The sequence below is a fragment of the Fulmarus glacialis genome, unplaced genomic scaffold (assembly GCF_000690835.1).
Source record: "Fulmarus glacialis isolate BGI_N327 unplaced genomic scaffold, ASM69083v1 scaffold10550, whole genome shotgun sequence".
NCBI lineage: Eukaryota > Metazoa > Chordata > Aves > Procellariiformes > Procellariidae > Fulmarus > Fulmarus glacialis.
The window spans coordinates 1-21,505 of NW_009189575.1; the positions used below are offsets into that span (position 1 = coordinate 1).

General features: G+C 44.7%; 1 protein-coding gene across 1 annotated transcript; it reads left to right on the plus strand.

The window, feature by feature from the left end:
* Positions 1-228: 228 nt before the first annotated feature.
* Positions 229-12,119, plus strand: CRNKL1 (crooked neck pre-mRNA splicing factor 1). The gene is made up of 13 exons (XM_009582593.1): positions 229-378; positions 1,967-2,058; positions 2,176-2,334; positions 2,697-2,863; positions 3,388-3,566; positions 4,241-4,411; positions 5,099-5,290; positions 6,065-6,124; positions 7,249-7,329; positions 9,753-9,992; positions 10,408-10,509; positions 11,077-11,325; positions 11,870-12,119. Exons 3-13 carry the CDS (start codon positions 2,249-2,251, stop codon positions 12,035-12,037), a joined length of 1,695 nt encoding a protein of 564 aa, XP_009580888.1. The 5' UTR covers positions 229-378; positions 1,967-2,058; positions 2,176-2,248; the 3' UTR covers positions 12,038-12,119.
* Positions 12,120-21,505: the final 9,386 nt, after the last annotated feature.

Here is a 21,505-nt window from a genome sequence, read left to right on the forward strand (position 1 = left end):
GGCTCCCCGCCGCCTCGGAGGCTTTGTCTCTCCCGTGCCCCGGGCAGGAGCCGCGTAGGCCCGGGCTGGTGCTGGCGATGAGGTCCCCGGCGGTCTCGGGGGGTCTCCGGATCCCTCTGCGGTAAACGCTGCACGTAGTAAGCCGCCGGGGTAAATTGATCCACGGGGGGGGGTCGGTTTTGCATTAGAACGAGAAAATGTGAATCAAGCCCCCCTACTTTACAGGTGAAAAATAAAGCACCTGCAGAAGTTCAGATCACAGCAGAACAGCTTCTAAGAGAAGCTAAAGAGAGAGAACTTGAACTTCTTCCACCACCTCCACAACAGAAGATCACAGATGTTGAAGAGCTAAATGACTATAAACTCCGGAAAAGGAAGGTAAAGGAAAAAAAAAACTGATCTTGATGCTTATATAAAGCACTAAAATTTTACTACGTTTTTAGCTTAACCAAGATGTAGTCTATATTACTTGTGGATTTTCCAGATGAATAACAATTCTTAAAAAAAACCCTAACATTTTCATAGAAAATGCTACTTTTGTGCAAAAATTCTAAATTAAACATGTGTTGTTTAACATAAAATTTGGTAGTGCACATCTCACATGTGTCCATGTCCAGTACGTTCAGAACATTGCAACGGTAATTACATACATGGTTTCTATGCAGTTTCTTCATCACCACTAGTATCTGGCCAGTCAGCATGACAGAACATTAGCAAGCTTTACAGTAATGCTGCTGTTTTTTCCACCTCAACTGTTTAAAAAACACAGTGTGTTTGCAAGTGATATTTCTGTTCCATATAATTGTGGTATTACTTAGCACACTTTAAAACACAACTTTCTATACTAATCGTGGTTATGTTTGATGATTGTCTTGAAACTTGACCTTTTTGCATGTCAGATTTCAGGTATAATTTTTTCTCCTTTATTTAAAAGAATGGCTTTGCTCGTGCAAACTTATCTGCGGTTTTGTTGTGCATTTTCCTTTGATAATTGCTGTCCTGGATCAGCAAAGCGAGCATATCCCTAACAGGGAGCTTTAAATGTTTTCAGCACTCAGCATTTTTTTTTAGCTACAGACAGCGTTAAGTAGGGCTATCATTCCCTGAAGCATATATGCATATGTTCAGAACTGGTGGCTGTTGTAGCACAGCACAGCATCCCTGTACTCAGTCCTGAGTGGGTGTTCATTCCCCTCCTTACCGTAGTGGCTAGGACTCCTCGTGAAGACTTCGGGCCTTACTGTGCTGGATGCTGGTGTCCCTCACTCGGACACATGCAGAGCAACTGGATTCAGATGGTCAACACCACGGCACTGCAAAAACAATGTTTGATGTTATCTTTTTTCGTCTCTCATATGAATGGCAGTAAGGAGCCGCCACGTTAGCTCTGTTAAACCATGTTTAGCCACGTGTTAAATACCAATAGCACTGATCCTGACGACAGCCAAACACAAGACTGAAGTTGCCCTCACCATTGCAGTGAGCAGTGAAATTTGTCTAGCACATTTGATGCCAGGATATTAAATCCACGGAATAAGAATAAGGCGTCTTGCTTTAAAGAAAAATTTAGAGCAATGACACATGCAGGTCAAAGTGAATAAACTCGTGCTAGTGCATCCAAGTATATTCAGGGTTGTCTGCAATGACTGGATTCCATCTGTCCAGGTAATGTTGCTATTGAAACATTAAGCAGGAGATTAAAAAAAAGTTGCTGTTAGTTATTATTCCATGAGTATTTCAGGTATCAGGAACTTGAGTTTAGTCCTATTCTGTATGATGATTTGCACTTCTAGCTTCTCTGTTATGCAATTTTTAGAAAGCATTGTATTGAATATGATTTGTTACTACCTCTGCATGGGTGTAAGACATTTGGAATTCATTCCGATAATAATAATATTCCATAAGCCATTTATAACAAGACTGGTCTGCACAGAGGGATTTCTTACAGAAATAATTTTCTTCTCAGACTTTTGAAGATAACATAAGAAAAAACAGGACTGTTATCAGTAACTGGATAAAGTACGCACAATGGGAGGAAAGCCTAAAAGAAATACAGAGGTAATTATGATGCAGCTGCAGATATCTCTTATAAACCTTTTAAGACGCATGTTGACAAACACCATCAAAGTCTTGGAGGGACATTATAGACGCAACTTACTTCTCTTTGCTTTCCAGAGCCCGGTCCATTTACGAGCGTGCTTTAGATGTAGACTACAGAAATGTCACACTCTGGCTGAAATATGCAGAAATGGAAATGAAGAACCGCCAGGTTAATCATGCCCGAAACATTTGGGATCGAGCCATCACAACCCTCCCCAGGGTGAACCAGTTCTGGTACGTTTGCAGAGAATAGAGCATTGCTTCTAGCCCCAAAGACTATAGATACTTTTTCTATTTTGGTATCACCCAAAAGCGCATTATTTTCTGTTTCTCCAAGTCTTCAGGCTAGTCTTGAAAAAAAGAGGAAGGCTTAAGCTTTGGAAAAGTTTTGTACTTTCCAAGTGGCAAGCGTATTTGGAGAGAAGGATGTTTGTTGCCTGCATGCTGCCAATCATAACAGTATCTGTAGGCATTTCTGGGGTGCAAGTGGGGAATAGGTGAAGAAATCTCAGTAATGTTCTTATTAAGCACTCAAAAAATCCTTGTAATTTATGTGTTTACTATGTGATTGTAAAAACTTGATCTTGTTTTCTAAGGTATAAGTATACTTACATGGAAGAGATGTTGGGGAATGTTGCTGGATCACGTCAGGTGTTTGAACGTTGGATGGAGTGGCAACCAGAGGAGCAAGCTTGGCATTCCTACATTAACTTCGAGCTGAGATACAAGGAGGTGGACAGGGCGCGCACCATTTATGAGAGATATATCCTTTTTAGTGCATTGCAACACCTGCCCAAGTTTAGGCCTGCATTCTTCTTTTCTTTCTTATCTATTCTATCTCCAGCTATGTCCCTGTGCTCCTTTTTACTGTGGTGTGTTGGGAGTAAGCTGCCATGCTGAGAGCCAGCAGTAGGTATTAAAAGCATGTTTAGTATATGCCTCCAAATTCAGTTAAGTGAATGTACATCCTGCCACAACAGTGTATATTTAACAGTGCTCATGCTTCCAGCTTTTTTGCAGTCATCATTTGTTTCAGATTTCTCTTCCTTAAACTTCTCCCTGACCTTTGCCTGATTTTTATCCCTTTTTAAATTCTCTTTAAGTTCTCAATAAGGCACAAAGCCCTTGCATGCTTAGAGCTGTTTTGTGTCTTCTTCCCAGTTGCATTTTTTGCATATGCCATCCTTGGGAGTTATTTCATATAGTCCATGACCCTGAAAGTCACTGGGACGAATGCAATTTGAAATGTCCAATTCAACCACCACTGTTTCTTTAACATAGCTCTACTTGTTATTGTTCATCCTGATGTTAAGAACTGGATCAAGTATGCCCGCTTTGAAGAGAAGCACAGTTATTTTGCTCACGCAAGGAAAGTATACGAGAGGGCAGTGGAGTTCTTTGGAGAAGAACATATGGACGAACACTTGTACGTGGCTTTCGCAAAATTTGAGGAGAACCAGAAAGAAGTAAGACCTTCTTGATAATACATCAGACTAATACCAACCGCCCCTACAAGATTTCTTCTTGTATATCAAACTCAAGGCCACTTAACATTCACTGCAATATGTGTGCTTTTCAGCACCTTATGAGATCTTGTTACTGTAGTCTGAGTTAAGGAGACAATTTTTTGCTTAGCTTCCATTTGCCTTCTGGTGACATAAAGAAAATATGTTCTAAGAAAAGTGGGCACCAAATCTGCCAAGCCTGAGAATAGTGTCATAGGATCAAATACATATTCTCAGATTTGTAAGTTTCTGAGAGGTTGTAGGCCTGCATGATAAAAAAAATGAATTAGCCATGTTTTTCCCAGATGGTCTCTTTAAAGTGCCCAGGCCATTAAGGAATTGAAAACGTTCTGTGAACCCAAAAGCCCGACCTCTTAAAAATATTTTGAAAATTAGAAGCCTGTAAATGAATAAGAGATGGTGGGGTTTGGTATTTACAGAATTTTTTTTTTTCCCCCCCCAAAGTTTACTCTTCAGGGAGATCTGTGTTAGTCCTGTCCCAAAACAATCATTTACATTGAGATATTCTATGATTCTGTATTCTATTAAATATTGCCAAAAGCTCATTGAGAAATTGTGGGGGAGGACAGAAGCCGCTTTGTAAATATTACTCAAATGATATTTAATATTTTCAGTTTGAAAGAGTAAGGGTGATCTACAAGTATGCCTTGGATAGAATTCCAAAACAGGAGGCCCAAAATCTCTTCAAGAATTACACCATCTTTGAGAAGAAGTTTGGAGACAGGAGGGGAATTGAAGACATCATTGTCAGCAAGAGGAGATTCCAGTATGAAGAGGAAGTGAAGGTACGTATTACAGATATCCCCTGGGCTCATCATACATCCAGCTGCTTCTTAAGGTACATGAGTGTCTCATGATATGAAGGCTGATGAGTTTTATGTTACCCTTGATACTCAGTCCAAGAAAATACCAAGAGAACGCTCTTCTCTTTGGAGGCAGAATTTCATCCATGGGGGAGAGAATGATACTTGCATACACTGCTTTTTTGTTTCTGCTTTCTAATGTAGATTGTGAAGCCAAAGTTTTTGATTGAACGCAGAGCTCAGTACCCTTCACAGTCATCTTAGGGGATAATGCAGTTTAGCTTGTAACTTGCTTTACTTTCTTATGTAGTAACTGTTACAGGACACCTCACCTGTGTGTAAATACCTTTTTGTGAGAAAACGGGCATACCACACCTCTCTCCTATTCACTAAATACTGCATATTTCATTATTTCCTCTTCCCTTCTCACAGTTCAGTTTGCCTTCACTTAAAGAATGTTTGTAGGTAAAATAAAAATAAAGAAATAAATGCACTTCAACCCAAAAGCCCTAGCTTAAGCATACCTGAGACTGACAGTTTTCATTAATATTCCAATGATTATTTTAAAGGAGAAATTCTGAATAAAAACTCTTAAGTAAAGGAACAGGGACTGTTATTTGTAGTTACTGAAGTTTCTTTCCCATTTCCCTGCTCCCATCTTTCTGGAAGGCAAATCCACATAACTACGATGCGTGGTTTGACTACCTGAGGTTAGTTGAAAGTGACACAGATGCCGAGACTGTCCGAGAAGTGTATGAAAGAGCCATCGCCAACGTTCCCCCAATTCAAGAGAAAAGACACTGGAAAAGATACATCTATCTTTGGATTAACTATGCATTATATGAAGAGCTGGAGGCAAAGGCAAGTAGAAGGAACTCAGTTTTTTTTCTTTCCCTCCCAAGTATTCTCCGTATAGTAAATAGCTACAGATATTTTAATAAGAAAGCTGAGAACTAAAAATACTATGTCTTTCTTGTTTTGTGTAACAAGCTACAGGATTTGCTATTTAAATATGGAGTTTTTTTCCCTTCCATTTTTCCCTCCCATGCATAGGGGAAAAAATATTTCAGTTTTATCCCAATTCATCCAGAAACACGCTGATAATAAAAGCAGAAATAGGTCTTTCTAGCTCCATCTGAATTGCCTGTTCCAGGCTGTTAACTGAACTTGTGAAATAGTTTTATATTTAACAAAACTATTAGTGAAGTTGTCCTGTGAAGCAGTCAAATTCTTGCTGTAGGGGCCTTTTAAGGCTGTATAAGTATTTCTTCTGTTATCAGTCATGTAACAGCTGCTCTTTATTTCATAAAATTGTAGTGCAGTATACATATTCAGGGTCTGTTAAAGGAAAAAAAGACTTTTTTTTTCCCCCCAAAATGGGGACACTCCTAGTTTTATTGTCTAATTCTTAGTGTTGAATCTTGTTTTGAAAAGATGACCCTTACTGATTCTCAGAAGTTACCATCTTTGAGTTGTGCACACTAAGTAGATAAGTACATTTATATCTTAAGTATACGTGATTCTAAACAACTTGACTTAGAAATACTGTTCTGCAGTTTTGCAATCATTGCATGATTCAAAATACAGTGTAATCTTAACAGCAAATGAAGTATTTAATTTTGCCTGTTCTTACAGGATGCAGAGCGAACCAGACAAGTGTATCAAGCATGTGTCGAGCTCATTCCCCACAAGAAGGTATGGCTCCTCCAGTGGTTTGTATTGAGCCTTGGATTAAAATTCCCAAGATAAGGTTCTTTAGTTTTCTTTCCCCCCAAGGTTCAGGTGTGTAAGCAGCTCCAAATGGCTACAGGCACATTCATGAAGACTCTGCTCAGGACTTTAAATATCCCTACCAGTTTCTCATAATGTCTATCTTCTAAAATTGATAAGGGTTTTTTTCCCCTAAGCTAAGGTGTTAGATAATTTGCATCATCGATGGGAAACAGCAGGCCATACAGATGTGATGCAAGGGTTTCTCCAGTATTTTCAAATTATTAAGTATGCTCTAAGAAGCTGAAATAACACATAGTCAGAGGATACTCCAGTCCTATTAAGCAGTAGGGAAGAACTCTTAAGTATTCTTTACCTACTTGTTTTGCTCCTCAGGTTGGTCCCTTTTATAGCTGCTCTCAGCCTAGTTGCTTGTAGTCTCTGTAGAAATACCTGTTGCTCTATTATATATGGGGTTACCGCCTTTTATAGCAACTGTTTCTGATTGTCTGCATGGTCCCAGCTGAAGGAGGTGCATTTGATAAACCATGTTTCAGGTGTGTATTCCCTGTTACAATTGGTCTTCAAGACTGATTTTTTGTTTTTGTGGGTTTTTTGCCAGTGAGCTTTAACTAAAATATCCACATGGCCGAACCCTTAAAACAATTCATCAGCATTGCCTTGGAATGTTAAGAAATCTTAGTTCATGTACTTCCTTTTCTAGTTTGTCCTTAACCGTGTCATCTGAGTATGTGTAGATTAGGATTAATCTGTAATTATTAAGAGTTGATTAGCTGTTAATTGATTCAGTGATAGCTGATATTTTACCAATCAATTGATTGGTTAATGAACCATTTTCTTTGTTTGAGAAGACTTCTGTCCTGGCCATTTTTGCTTTCATCCATGGCGGAGTATATTGTCCTGTTCTAGAGAGGTTGTTTTGGGTTATGAGCTCTCAATTTTTCAGCAGAAAAACAGAGATCAAATACAATTAACTGCAGTATCAGTAGCATCTTGTATAGACAGAGTGATTATTTTTTTTAAAGAACATACGCAGTATTATTTACTAAGCTTCCAGCCTAAGCATCACATTGTTCTTTTTCTTTTAGTTTACATTTGCCAAAATATGGCTGCTGTATGCACAATTTGAAATACGCCAGAAAAATCTTCCACTTGCCAGAAGAGCTTTGGTAAGCTTTTGTTAATTCCATAATTGACTTTACTAACTAACAGTAACACGGGAATGGCATTAAAAGATCTTAAATTGTCCTTTATAAATTGCTGTTTTAATCCACTTAAATAAAGCATCTGAGAAGTCTGCAGGGACCAGTATTTACTGTCATGTATGATTTAAGAAGAAGCGTAGCTTGATATGATGAATTAGCCACGGGCAGAAATGAATGCCGCTTTCTCGTTTCAGCTGACAAAACACACATCTGAATGCAAGAGCACCCAAATCAGCTTAGTGCACTTGGAAATTTTTAACTGCTGCTGATTTGTTTAAATTATACTTGTACTAACAATAGTGGTTTAAAAAGCGTTTTAAATAAATAGGAGTTTTTGACTCTCAGAAATTAAGACCTGCCGAATAGAGTGAGTCCCAGCTACAGGCCCCTGATAAAGCAATCATGTGGACTTTGGGCTCAAGAGCTTCTGTGCGAATTCACTATGTGAATGTCAGCATGTCAGAGAACAATGGAGTACGTTTTGGCAGCAAAACCTTTTGAAAGGAAAAACTTTCTTTCCCTTCAGTTCAGATATTCTAAATAAGCTCAGAGATAGCATTAGGAATTTTGAGAGAAAGCCAATGTTGGGAACAGATGAGGTGGTTTGACTTTAAAGAGGAAACTGATGGGGTTTCCGCCAAACCCATGGCACAGCAGTGGTAAGAGCATAAACGTGAATGGCCTTCTGTAGCTGACACTGGACCAAGTCTGCCCCCAATGTGCTAGTAAAGCTTTGTCTCTTGAGCTGGACTCCTGCCTGTGACCAGAAAAAAATGAAGCGGAGGGGTTAGGTTCCCTGTGAGACTGTTATTGTCTCCTTGCAGGAGAAAACAACCATCTGTCCTGAAGCGTGCTGCTGTTCTAGCTTGGCTTAAGATGCCATCGCTCAACACTACCATAGTCACCAGTCAGCGCCCTGCTTGTGGCTGCCTTTTTTTAGGGGTAAATGTTATGGTAGATTCTGGAAAGGGTGCTTTGGCCCATCTAGAAATACAAAGTTTCCTCAGTTTCTTTTAGGCTTCTCTTTTGTTGGTCTTTTTCCCTGTTGTTGTTTAATTTCTTTGACAGACGTTTTTTTAGCAGGTCACCTTTTTCTTATTTTGGAAACCAGATTTTGCTGCTGCAGCCACAATACTTTTTTGGACTGGACCCAGATTTGGCAAGCAATTTCTTTTTCTTTTGCAATGAGTTGACTTTGAACCACCTCTTTGGGAAGAAGCCTTGCTCCTGTCCTGAGGTGAGGGTCCCGCACTGTCACCATGCAGAAGAGCAGGTCCAGCTCCTGATGCTGACGCTCTCATCAGCATGCAGACTGCACCTTGCTCTGCCTTATTTTCACTGGCTGCAGATGGTTTGTGGATTCTTTGTTCTCCCAGGGCCTGAGAGATGCTGGGACTTTGAGACAGGAGATCAGCTGGAGCCTATGCTGCTTAAGACAATAGTAAAGGGGAGCACGTGGGGAAGAACTGAGCATATTTTGAAATAGAAAAGGCATTTGTAGAGCTGGAGGGCCATAATGGTGACCAAGTTGATATTCCCAAGTGGTGGTTTCCTCCATTTTTAATAAGTACCAAGATAATGAACGTGTAGGAAAGTTGTGCAGGAGAATTGTAGTAAGGGAATTTCATCTCAAATTACTTAATTCACATTAGCTTGAGGGAACAGAGGCTGCAGTGCTTAATAATACTTATCTGCAAAAGTGACTTAAAGAGTGAAGCTCACTTCATACCTGTCTCAGATATGCCCATTCTTAACTCTTGCTTTAAAAGATTCCCAAATTAAGAATCAGAAACTGCTTTCTCACAGCTTGGCACCGTGGCTTAGGACAGACAGTTTTTTTCAGATGCTGAAGCATGTCAACAAGGAAATACTTTTTTTAAAACATTATTCTCCATCTATCCATTACCATAAGTCAGCAGGCAGGGAGTGTGGACAATTCTCTACGCGATGATGAATAGCAGCAGTGGTCCAGGAGACAGTTTCTCTTGATATAATTTGTTTTATAAGATACTTGGGAACTGCTTACCTGGAAGACTGGTACAGACTGGTACTGTGCTTTCTTCAGCTTTTGATGCAAGATGAAGTGTTCATTTGATGAGCCAGGGTAAGTTTCAACTAATACTTCGTGGGGAATCCATTTAGTAAAAGTGTAACAAGTTAGAAGGTTTTCTGCTTTCAGAGTTTTTGTTGATGCTTATGGATGCACGCTCATTTTGCAAACATTGGTTGGATTTCGTCGTGGCCCTGACCAGAGTCTTAAAAAACAAACTCTGCGCAAAAATGAATTTTAGTTCAAATACTGGAGAGTAAACAGATGTTTAGAAAATAGAGTGGGTTTTTTTCCTTGCAAGATCTTTAAGCGGTTTTTGGGTTTTTTTGCTTAACAGGGGACATCCATAGGTAAATGTCCGAAAAACAAACTGTTTAAAGGCTATATTGAATTGGAGTTACAATTGCGAGAATTTGATCGTTGCCGAAAGCTGTATGAAAAATTCCTGGAGTTTGCGCCGGAAAACTGCACGTCATGGATTAAATTTGCTGAACTAGAGACCATTCTTGGCGATATTGATAGAGCCCGTGCAATATATGAGTTGGCTATTGGCCAGCCCCGGCTAGACATGCCAGAGGTAAGGCGGTAGGTGAACTTTACAGTTGGCACAATTTTAAGGTATTTATTACACAGTGTGGCTAATTAAAATGTAAATAATCTACCAGCTTGAACAGAACTGCTTACCGTAGTGGCTTAGCCTGTGTCTCATTAATTTAGCATCTGTTTCTTAGCAGGGTACGCAGGACTATAAAACCCATGATAAAACACGGAGGGAGAAACATGCTTACAGGAGTAAGCTAGATGGATTATGTGCACAAGATTTGATATTGCTTAGTCGTAATCCTAGCTTGTACAGAAATAAATACCCAGATCTCTGAAACTTTTCAGAGAAATTTCACATTTATCCATGCTCCTCCTTTTTTTTTTTTTTTCTTTTTTTTCCCCATTATCTCAGTGTGCTTTGAACATGATGAGAGACTTGTCTTTTGCAGGTTCTTTGGAAATCCTACATTGACTTTGAAATTGAGCAAGAGGAGTATGAGAAAACAAGAAATCTTTACCGGAGATTACTTCAGCGGACACAGCATGTTAAGGTATGTATGGGTACCCAGAACACAGAATTGGTCTTGAATCTGGTCCATGGTGAATGGAAACCCTTGACTGCTTTGATTGTGTGGCTTTTTCAAATCAACAGTGAACCTAAGTTCAGTACCACGTCTGTGCCATGAAAAGGGGAAAGACATTCTAAATTACATATAACAACAGGCATATCTTACATGAAAGAAGGCTTTGCAGAAGGTTTCTAAGCAGCCCTCTTCCTGCTTTGGAACTTCAATTGCAAAAACATTACAAGGAAAAAATAGTTTTGATTTTTCTAATGGAGTTTGGTGCTGTCGTTTGACTAAATTCCAGATGGATTTATCATGACCCAAAACAACCCAAGTAATGTGGCTTACATGAATATTCTGTCTTGCCAAAATGAGGCAAATCTCACACTTGTGAAATAAACATGAATTTTCTAGGTATCTGCTTGTGAAAAAGTACTTTAGACTTGCATTGACATTTGCTTTTTTGGCTGCTTTGGTTTTTTTAAACTATCACTTAGCTATCAGACTTCAGAACAGAGGTTTCAGCTTGGGTTTGGTTTGCTTTCACCACAGGTATGGATCAGCTTTGCACAGTTTGAGCTATCCGCAGGAAGGGAGGAGAGTTTGTCAAGATGCCGGCAGATTTATGAAGAGGCTAATAAGGCAATGCGAAACTGTGAGGAGAAAGAGGAGAGAGTCATGCTTCTGGAATCCTGGAGAAACTTTGAAGAGGAGTTTGGAACGGATACCACTAAAGAGAGGATAGATAAACTTATGCCTGAAAAGATAAAGAAGAGGAGAAAACTGCAAGCTGAAGATGGGGTAAGAGGAAAAATTATGCAAGTAGTCACTTTGACTCTTTGGTGGCTTTATGCTGGGGTCTGGTACCCAGAACAAAGTCGGCTATGATGGATGCTATCACTGCATACCAATTTTACTGTGGTAATTGAAAAAAAGCATTGGCCTGAAACACGTGCTGCTGAGCTCCTTGCTCTTCAGCAGGCTAGGTGGGCAATTGATTGACAGTGAAGTACTCACACCAAATGCTCAAGCTACCTTTACTTTAAGCTCCTATCATAGACAAATCAAACCCGCTTTAGGTAGTACTATGCAGATAGTGTTTGTTTCTTAACTTTGTTTGGGAAACTATAGCCAGGCTGTTCATAAAATCTGCCTGCTCATTATGCACTGCAGAAGTAGTACTGTTTTACACCCATTCAGCTAATTGGTTTCAGCTGCTATGGATGGTCTAACAAACATCGATTTTAATTTTATCTTACTGTTATGCTTATTAGAAGCACCTTCTAATAGCTAGCATTAACATGCAAATTAAACTTGCTTTGTGGTATTTTTTTTTTTTCCCTAGTCTGATGCTGGCTGGGAGGAATACTATGATTATATTTTCCCAGAAGATACTGCCAATCAGCCTAATCTCAAACTACTTGCTATGGCTAAACTCTGGAAGAAACAGCAACAGGAGAGCGAAGCTGCAGAGATGGATCCAGACAAAGACATTGATGAAAGCGAATCTTAACACATTGCCTTTCCCTGCCCCTTTTCTTGGGTATTGTACAGTATTTTCATTGGTGACAAATAAATGTATTTGAAGAGTTTTACTATTACTGACTTGAGACATTTTTTGTTTGGGGAAAAAAAAAAAAGCACCTTGTTGGAGTTGATTCCCATTAATAGTCTGTTGATTTCCAACAATTAAAAGGAAAGGTCACGGGGCAAGTGCAGGAGTCTGCAGCTATTATCAGTGATCTGAGAACTGGAAGAACTGGACAGCAGCTTTGTTTTTAGCACAAGACCCACTGTTCTAAGGCTCCTACAAACTATCAGAGTACTGCTTAAGGATGTTAACGTGCCAAGACAGCAGACCTACTTTAACTCTAACCATTCCTGATTGATATGTATTGATTCTGAGGATAGTTGAAAACAGTAAATCCTATAGACTGCAACCTGTTCAACTTCCTATCCAAGCAAGCTTTTATCCCAGAAAAGTGCTTAGGAGGGACAATAATAGAAGTTAAATATACTGAAACTAGCCCCTGGAAGACACATCTGTAGAAATTAGTACCATCCAGTTAGTCTGTGTTTTAATATTTGAATATCTTGGCAGCATATTTTGTAGTAAATAATCTATTGGGAAATAAAGTAGAAGCAGTGTAAGTGGGCTTCTCAATGGTTTTTGTATTTCATGGGGAAAAAAACACTGAGCCTAAGCTTCTTCATCCATAAGTTCTTGGGGGGAAGGAGCCTTTCTGTCCATGTGTGTGGGCTGGTGCCCCGGCCCAGGGAGGTGGGGCAGCCTGCCCTTGCGGTGGGGAGGGAGCCCTGGGGAGGGCAGGGATCGCCGCCCCGCCGCTCAGTCGCGTGGCTGGGGACCTCGCCCACCATGAAGAACGGTGATTTTAACAAAAAAAAAAGTGAAAGTGTGCTACAATACCCACCAGAGCTATGAGTCAGGCCTTAAACAAAGCTGCTGTTGGCTAAAGACTGGGCAGTTACCACCGCTCTGGCCACATCTGGCCTGCCCAGCTGTGGTCAGAGCAAAAAAAGCAGCTGGTGAGCCCGGGGGCTGTCCCTCGCACCGGCCAGGCCTGCCTGCAGCTGGGAACGCTTCCTTCCCCCTGCTCAGAAAGCAGGTCCCCCGTCCTCCCCCGTCTCCGTCAGTGTTGTCATCCTCCCTGGGCTGGTGCTTTTGAGCTTCTCCCTTTTGCCTGGTGCGGGGAAGGGTGACCGTGCAAGGGATGCGCCACCACGCTGCTAGGGGAGACCCGGGAAGGTCAAGCGGGACTTGGTGGCCCCGGGGGGGTGGTGAAGGTCACGGGGGGCCAGGTGGTTTTCCCCTTGACCCTGCCAGCGGGGGAAAGGGCTTGAGAAGGGGCGGAGGGGGTTGCGGGTCGGAGCCGGCTCGTGCAGCTGGTCCCAATGAGAGCAACGGGGCTTTTGCCAGCAGAGCTCTCCTGGGTGGGCGAGATGGGATCCACCTGGCCAAGGAGGGCGAAAGGCAGCTCGCCGAGGGCTGGCCAGTCCCGCAAGAAGGCTTTAAATTGGGAATGAGGGGGAGGAGGTGATGGCCGAAGGTGAGGGAGGGAGCGGTGGGCTCGAAGGACTGGGCGCTGTGGATAAGGGACCTCGAAGTCGGGGCAGGAGGGTACCCACACCGAGGGTATGCCCGCAAGCAGGGTGTGTTATGGGGAAAGCTCTGGCTCTGTCCTCGGGAATGCTGCGGGAGCGGGTGCCTGCCTGCAGTGCCCGGGGCCGGTCCCGTGTGCGCAGTGCCCTGCTCGGCTGGTGAGTCCTTCCTGCCCTGCGTTGTCCCGTGTTGGTTCATCGTCTTAACTTGGCTGGCTGGCAAGAAAAAGTTCCTACAGTGGTGGGGAGTGTCCTTGATCACTTGCTAACCATCATTCTTCTGAGTTTAAAAAACCAGACATTTTGAGCCGGCTATGTAAGTTTATACCTTCTATTTTAAAGCTTGATTATTGCGTGGGGTTTTTTCGTAACCGCAGTGCAACTGGTGGCTGCAGTCTGGCTGTATGCTTGCACCAATTGTTCTTTCTCCCTAAAGTCTTACAAAATCCCGCATGGTAAAGCGGTGCTGTTCCATCGTGATGACTGAGAGGGGCCTATTGACAGGATAAAAATCTAGCTTATTTAAGTTTACAGTGGCTCTTATGCCTTCTGGGCTTTAATTTTGCCAGTGTCTTGGTGATCTGGGGGTGGGGGGTGTTGGTGGTGTGCTTTTTTTTTTTTTTTGAAACAGGAGGCCACAGCTGTGGTCCCAGTGCATCCCAGCAAGGGAGCACGGAGCTCCCTCCCCGCCGGGCACCGGGCGGCTCCTGCCCGCGGCTGGGGAATACAGGGATTTTGTGCGTCCCGGGGCTTCGGCCCTTCTCAGAGCATCCTGCAAAGCGCGTTTGCGGTCTAATGGGAACAGCTGAAGAGGTATCTCTTCTGCAGTAGTTTTTCCTTAAAAATCTGAGTTGCTGCATGCCAGCAGAAAAATGAAGGTGTGTACATTAAAAGGGAGACCAGAAGAGAGAGTGGCAGGCAAAAATTAAATACAACAGTGCTATAATGACAGCAGATTTATCTTGAGCTCTATTTGCTGGAAGTTGGGGTGACGCTTGCTTTCATCTTAAAGACAAAAGTAGAAGTTGAATGAAGAACACATGATAGAAATAGGAGTGAGCTGATCCTCACGCTAATGTAACAGATAAAGCATTGGGTATTTCTAATCAGTTGGACTTGTATGCAATTTCCCTTTTCTCCTCAATGTCTGAAAAAAATCCTGGAAGAACACTACTGATAGGTTAAGTAGAAATTTCCTCCTGCTGGAGAAGGCATCGGGTAGAGAAGAAGGGTTGGGGGATGAGCATCACGGGACTCTTTAGCACAGGAGTCTTAACTTGTCTTTCTGGGGATTCCTGGATTTCCCAGGTTAAAGACGTGTTTCCATGAAGCACAGGAGCAGGGTCCGCTGGCGCCCGCTGCACAGCACAAGCCCCTGTTCATGGTCCTCAGCTCCATCTCCCTACCGCAGACGTTGCCAAAATAGCGAGACCCGTCCGAGCCTCCTCCCCGCTGCCCATCCCCGTGTTCGCCCTGGCATGGCAAACCCTTCAACATCTCCATCTTCGCGCTCTGGGTTTTCCGGGGCTATTCTACATTCAGCTGCTCTGAATTTGGATCTTTGAGATCTGATTTTGTCTGTTTAAACCCCAAAACACCTGTGACAAGAGATCTGGACTGGCACGCTGAACACTACCTCTCTAGTAGTAAAACTGTTCCACCCTTTGCAGCGCTAATGAGAGAGATAGAGGTTTCATTGATTTCTCAGATCACAGCCATGTTTCCAGCTCATTATTCTCCCTCCTCCCCCTGTTATAAGCTTATCTTGGAAAAGGCAAGCAGGAGGTTTTTATTCCATAATAAGCTAAGCAACATTTATTTGCTAATGTAACTTTTGTACAGCCAAATGCTGCCATGGCCAAAGCGTGTACTTCTGCCTCTCTGACATTGTGCACAAACACAGGGAGGCTGTGTATGTGTCTAACTTCTCGCAAGTTTTATTAGAAATTGCTTTAAGATGTTCTCTATGCCTGAACGCTGTGTTTGTACAAATGGCTTGCTTACAGCAGGCTGTGACATCTCTCGAGGTTTGATTACATCTAAGGTGGCGGAAGAATGCGAAACGTGCGGGCTGCTATGCCAAGCTCGCGGTATCGCAAATGTAGAGCCGCAGCGGGCTGCCCGCGGCGCCGGCGTTTGCCTTTTTAGGCTCTTTCCCGTTAAGTCTCCTGAAGCTTCGGGGAGGGTTCCCGCGGGCTTCGTCCCTGTGGGTCTGACTCGGCTCTGGTCCCCCTGGGAGGTGCGGCTGCCGTGGTGGCCCTGTGCTCGCGGGTCCGCGACCACCCCTGCAGAGCTCCGAGCAGCCCTCTCGGGGTGATGGGAACGCGCCCGGGCGCCTCACCGTAGCCGTACCTGCCTCCGGGTCTCCTGCCGCCCAGCCGGCATCCCTGGTCTCCCCCCCGGCAGTCCCACGTAGGAATGGGAGGAGAGAGCCCCGGGAGGGGAAAGGGGCTCCCTTACTTCTGGCGTGGTAAATGGCCACGGATTTCTGTCCTGTTTTCCCTTGGAAAACGTGAGGCACCAGTAAAGCAGACACTTTGTGCCGGAGATCCTATGCTTTCCAGGAGTACTTTGCCAGACTTACCCTGCTGTTACACCAAGCACAAAACTTAAGCATTTTTTCCACAATTTCAGTATTAATCTTTTGCACGCTTCCAAAGTGGGGGTGCCAAGCTTAATTAGGCTGGGTTTTCCAGGTATCTACAGTGACAGTTTTTCCTCCCCTCAGACTTTTCATTGCTGAAAGGGGGTTGAACGTGGTCTGCCAGCATCTCTGCAGGCCTTGAACTAGACCTCAGTTTAAGGATAGGAAATGGCATCTGGCAGGAATCCCCTTAAGAGAAACCAACTGAGAAACGCCCCATCCATGGGGAGAGTAAGACGGCAAAAGGAGCTCTTCTCGTGACCGCGCCGTCAGTATTGCGGGCCGGACCCTCGGCAAGGCAGCGCCGCGGGCAAAAAAAGCGGCGGCCCCTGCCCCGCGGTGAGCGAGCTGAGGAAGGTGCCCGCGCCTCTCGTGCCCTCCTGGCAGGCAGCGGGTCGAGTCCATGAGCAGCGGTGCCAAATCAACGCCTTCCCTTTGTAAATAAAAAAAAAAAAATTGCACTGTTTGGGGGTGGCGGGGGGCAGCAAGGAAGGCTGCCAGGACGTGGCAGCTTTCGGCAAGTGCCTGCGGTTTCCCTGTATCTTCCGTGCTCCTGGGTGCCACGTGCGTGGCTGGCACGGCCTGGCTCCCCTTCCGACCTTCCTGGGCTCTTGGCAGAGGCTGGAAGCGAAGCTGCCCCTGACCCAAGTCAGGGGTTTCGCCGCTGCCCTCGGGGCTGTGAGCAGCAATGCCAGCGACCAGGGAGGCAGCTGGGCTTTTGTTTTGATGCAGAAGCAGATGACCCTCTGCGAAGATGGTGCTCATCAGCTAATGATGCTGTGCTCTTAATGAAAAGGGGATGGCAGACACAGTGGTCCTAAAATGGGTCGTGGGAGTGAGTATGAGGCTTTCAAAGGCTGGATGGTTCTGAGTGGAAACTCCATTTGCAGCCTCAGATAACATGGTGGGTTTGGAGACTGCAGAGTTCCTGTGCCTTTACAGCTTATCCTGGGAAGGAAAAACAAAAAATGCAGCGCTCCTGTATTTAATAGCAACTCTTCTGTTTTACCACTGCACATATGTATAAGACATTCTGATATATTTAAACAAAATTTGTCTGCTAGCTATGAGGAGGAATGCAAAAATTCACACGCTTCTTGAGCAATCAAGATTTGCTGATGAAGTATATTGATGCTGGTTGGGTTTGTTCAGGGTCCTTTATTTTAATCTGTCCAGCTGATATATTATTATGTCTTTTAATTCCATCCTTATACACTGAAGTCCTTGAAGTTCTGTTTGCATCTCGATAGGCCATAGCCCTGGTAATAGGAATTACAGTCGGCAAGGACTATTACTTTTTGTTTCATGTAAATAGCTATGTGCAAGCAAAGAAGCTGGCTGTACCTGTTTAATCAGGCAAGCGTTCAGTTAACTTCAGGAGAGACAACCAACACTTCAGCTGCACCAAATGGAAGGTAACTTAGATGGGACTGATGCCATCTTTGCAGTTTCCTAAACTCCAGTGGATGTTGACTCCAGAAGTGGAAAAACTGACTTGCATGTGTGATTGAAACTTTGTTTTGCAAAGTTCTATTTCCACTCCCCCCCTGCCCCCCTCCTCCTCCCCCCAACAAGTAAGAGCAGGTGCTTGATTTGGGGCAAAATACTAAAAACTACAAATCTTTGAGTTAAAGTTGTACCAAAAAAGCAGCACAGCCGCCTTGTGCTGTGGTGACTGGCGAGGGGGTCGGTCTGGGGTCTCGGTCAGGGCAGTCACTGGGAAGGTCCTGGTGGGGCCGGGTTCCCCCGGGCGTGGGGTATCTCTGCCAGAGGGACACAGCAAGCGCAGAGCTGGCCAGTGCGCAGCGGGTCTGCTGAGGCGAGGCACTTCTTGTCGATTTGTAATGCTGCTCCTTCTTACGGATTGTAAATCGCTGGTTTTTTCCCTTTTTTTTTTTTTTTTAAGCAGTGTGAAAGTTGGCTTTGCCAGCAGGTGCTGCTCGCAGCAGTGTTTGTGCAGACTGCTGTGGATGCCGCTGTGCTTTTAGCCCTGCCCGGACTTCCTGACGTCTGTAGGTTTTTTGAGACACAGTGGACAAAAGCAAACGCGCTGTTCCAGGTTTTACCTACGCTTGGCACTGGCTCTTTCAGTTCTTCCCCTGCCTCCCCCCTTTCCCTGCCGGAGGAATGCCTCTGACCCCCGGGGGGCTGCTCGGCGCTTTGCTGTGCTCTGGAGGACAAGGCTGAAACGAAAGGTTAACGTGCATGCCAGAACGGGCTGCTGAGTTAAATTAGAGTGCACGTCAAGAAACTGAGGACCTGGTTCCGACAGGGGCTGTAACGTCACCTGCCTCCTCCCTGATGGAGAACGGTGCTGTCAGCAGCGTTCTTCCATGTTCTGCTGGAGCATCTCTGTCTCCTGCAGCGCTCCTGAGCGCTGGCCCCAGCACCAAGACGCTTCCCCCGCGTCTTGTAAAACTGTCCCTTTGCGCACCGAGATGCGGCCACAGCTGTCTCCCGCGGGGGCCCTGGGGACGCTCGGGTCTGGCTGAAGAGGACGCGCTCTGGCAGTCGCCTTCAGGTCCAGCTTCCCAGTGCCTCAGATGCCCTCTACTGCTGTCCTGTGCTTGCCCGGCGAAGTTTTAAACGGTCATTAATGCTGCAGTGCACGAGAGGGTTTGATTTCTTTTCCTTTCTCTTCCTCAGGAACAGAAGTCGAGGAAACCTGTTAATTTTACATACCTGAATTTGGGGCAGGTTTCTGGCAATGCCTGGTTATTTACGCGGCTTCTCAAAGTGGTTTCCTGCCACTGTTCGGCAGTACTCTCCCGTGCGTGTCAAAGGCCATTTAAAAATGTATTCTTCGCTATTATTTTCTGACTTTAGTTTTAACTTTTGCAAACCTGCTAGGGTGCAATTTGGTGAATACTGAATCCTTAAAAGAAGGACTGTCTGCTGAAAAATAGCTGAACAGCGCACTGAAGAGCTACCTCAGGGCCGACTGCAATTTCATTAAGTGGTACTTCATAGTGGTGTTCTGGATATCAAGTTTATGCAGATATCAGGATTAAACCACCACTAGATTGTCAGAACAGATGCATAAGTGATGTTCATGGGGATCCAATCTCTGGAAAGCAGTCAGATTGACAGAGAAAAGCTTTTCATTCAAATTCTGGAACTTTATGGTAAAACTGGCTGTTATGCTTTCCCATGCCATACTAGGCACAGCTAAAACCCACATCAGAAAATGTGTTGCAGATGGTGACTTTGTAGGAACAAGTTCATGAAAGTCCATGTTCTTCTAAAAAAATCACTTCAAACATGGCATTTTTTAAGCTAATGCAAATACATTTTTCTGTCAGCTCTGCAGACAATCAAGGACCCGAACTGGCCAGCTATTCTGTTGCTGAAGCAAAATTTTGGACAGAATCCCTCTCTGGGTAGGTTTTATTCCATGGTCCTGTCACTAATTTGAAAAAAAAATAAACTCTCTGAGCTGAGCTGCCACAGTGGGCAGTTTTATCTCCGTCTGCAGCCTGTGCTTGGATTCTCTGATGTCTAATAAGGAATAAACTCCTCTGGTACCTTTCCTTTGGAGGAGGGTATCTCCCTTCTCCTTCTCCTGGGAATTTGGGAACCCGGGCATCCCTGGCAGTGCTTCCCTCAGTTGGAAGTGGCCAGGGGAAAACTGGTGGGGGGGCGGAGGGGTGCAGCAGCGTGTCAGCTGCGCAAGCTCTGCTTCCTGGGCAGCGTGGGCTGAACAGGCGTGATTGCTTCTCTCGGACGGAAAGGCGGCACGTCCGAAAGCAGGACTCTGTGTTTAACTCTGATATGGAAAATACGTGAAGGGGGAAGGCGAGCCGTGCAAGATCTATGGCTTTTTAAGCAGAGGTGGAATAGTGTGGTATCTTCTCTGAGCAAACGGTGAGGTGCTGTTGCGGTGCAGTGCTGGCCGCAGGAGGAGCGGGGATAGGCAGAGATCAAGTCATTGCTGGTATTTGTAGCACCGACTTAACCGGGGTCTGCAGTCACCCTTCCAGTCTGCTCACGCAGGGCACTCTGCAAGCTGGTGCTCGCAGTGCCTCGTCTTTGCACCGCGGCGCTGGGGGCTCCAGGACCTGCAAAAGTGCCAGTGCTTGGCCCCCCCTCCTCCAAGGAAGGGACCTGCTGGGAGGCTCTGCGTGAAACCCCTCCTCGGAGAAGCCGAGGCAGCCGGTCCGGTACCGAGCTGTGCCTGCTGCTCAGGCTGTTCCCCTCCCAAAGACGCAGCCTGTGCTGGCAGGCTTCTATTCAGGAGTGCCGAGCTGGCTAGCTTACTTTCTAAAACAATGGATTATTTTCCCGGTTCTGTCAAAGTCGCCACAAAAGCTAACCCTTGCTTGCTGGACAAGATGTCGAGCAGGTAGTGGTTTAAGCCGTTTGAGCGAAGCAATAGGCTGGGTCTATCTGGAGCAGCCTGCAGAGATTTAGGAACGCGGGGTATCATGCTGGCTGAGCTCTTGGTGTTTTCAGAGGGTGTATCGGCCACAAGCGCCAGCCGGCGGTCGGTTCGGTGCTTTGACCTAGTGAAAAATGACACATATTTAGAATATGAAGAACTAGTTCGCTCTTTCCAAAGTGCATTTTCAGAATAAGTATGGAAGCTTTGGGTATATAATATATACCCAAACACGTATAACCCTGTGTTATTTAAACATATAATTAATAGTAAATACGTTATGTCATTAATATACTTAAAATAACATAACGTCCAGACCAGTGGTAACATATGTTTTTGGCAAACTAACCACAGATCTGGAGATATATTGCATTATTTACAGATGCCTTGATGTGCCAACTCTCGGCCGATCCTTACCCAAAGGACACCGTAGCATGTGAGCTCCTCCTAGGTATTTAAAAAAAAAAGAAATCGTCGTCTTCTCCCTTCTTTCTCACTTTATAGGAAGGATAATTTGATTATTTTTATTAGGATTTTTTTCTTTGTTGGACTCATTTGTTTTGTGGGTGCACCGTGTTTTTCTGTTTGGGAGTCACAGCGTGGGTTTGCAGCGAGCACCGGGAGCTGGAGGCTCCTGGGGCGGCAGGTCTCCTTGGCGGGGGATGAGTTCGGCAGCGGGGCCCCGTCTCCCCCAGCGGGCTCTCCCGCACCCTGCAGCCCTCGCTCGGCGCACCTTCCCCTCCGCCCCGTTCTGGTGGGCCCCGGGCTGCGCTCCGGCCGGTTCTGACACTCGCAGGCTGCCCCGTGGGGATGGGGGGCGCGGAGGATTACCACAGCGA

Coding starts and splice junctions, on each gene's coding strand:
- CRNKL1 (XM_009582593.1), top strand. CDS start 2,249: ATGGAAATGAAGAACCGCCAGGTTAATCATGCCCGAAACATTTGGGAT. Junction 2,864..3,387: donor GCGCACCATTTATGAGAGAT/ATATCCTTTTTA, acceptor ACATAGCTCTAC/TTGTTATTGTTCATCCTGAT. Junction 6,125..7,248: donor AGCTCATTCCCCACAAGAAG/GTATGGCTCCTC, acceptor TTTTTCTTTTAG/TTTACATTTGCCAAAATATG.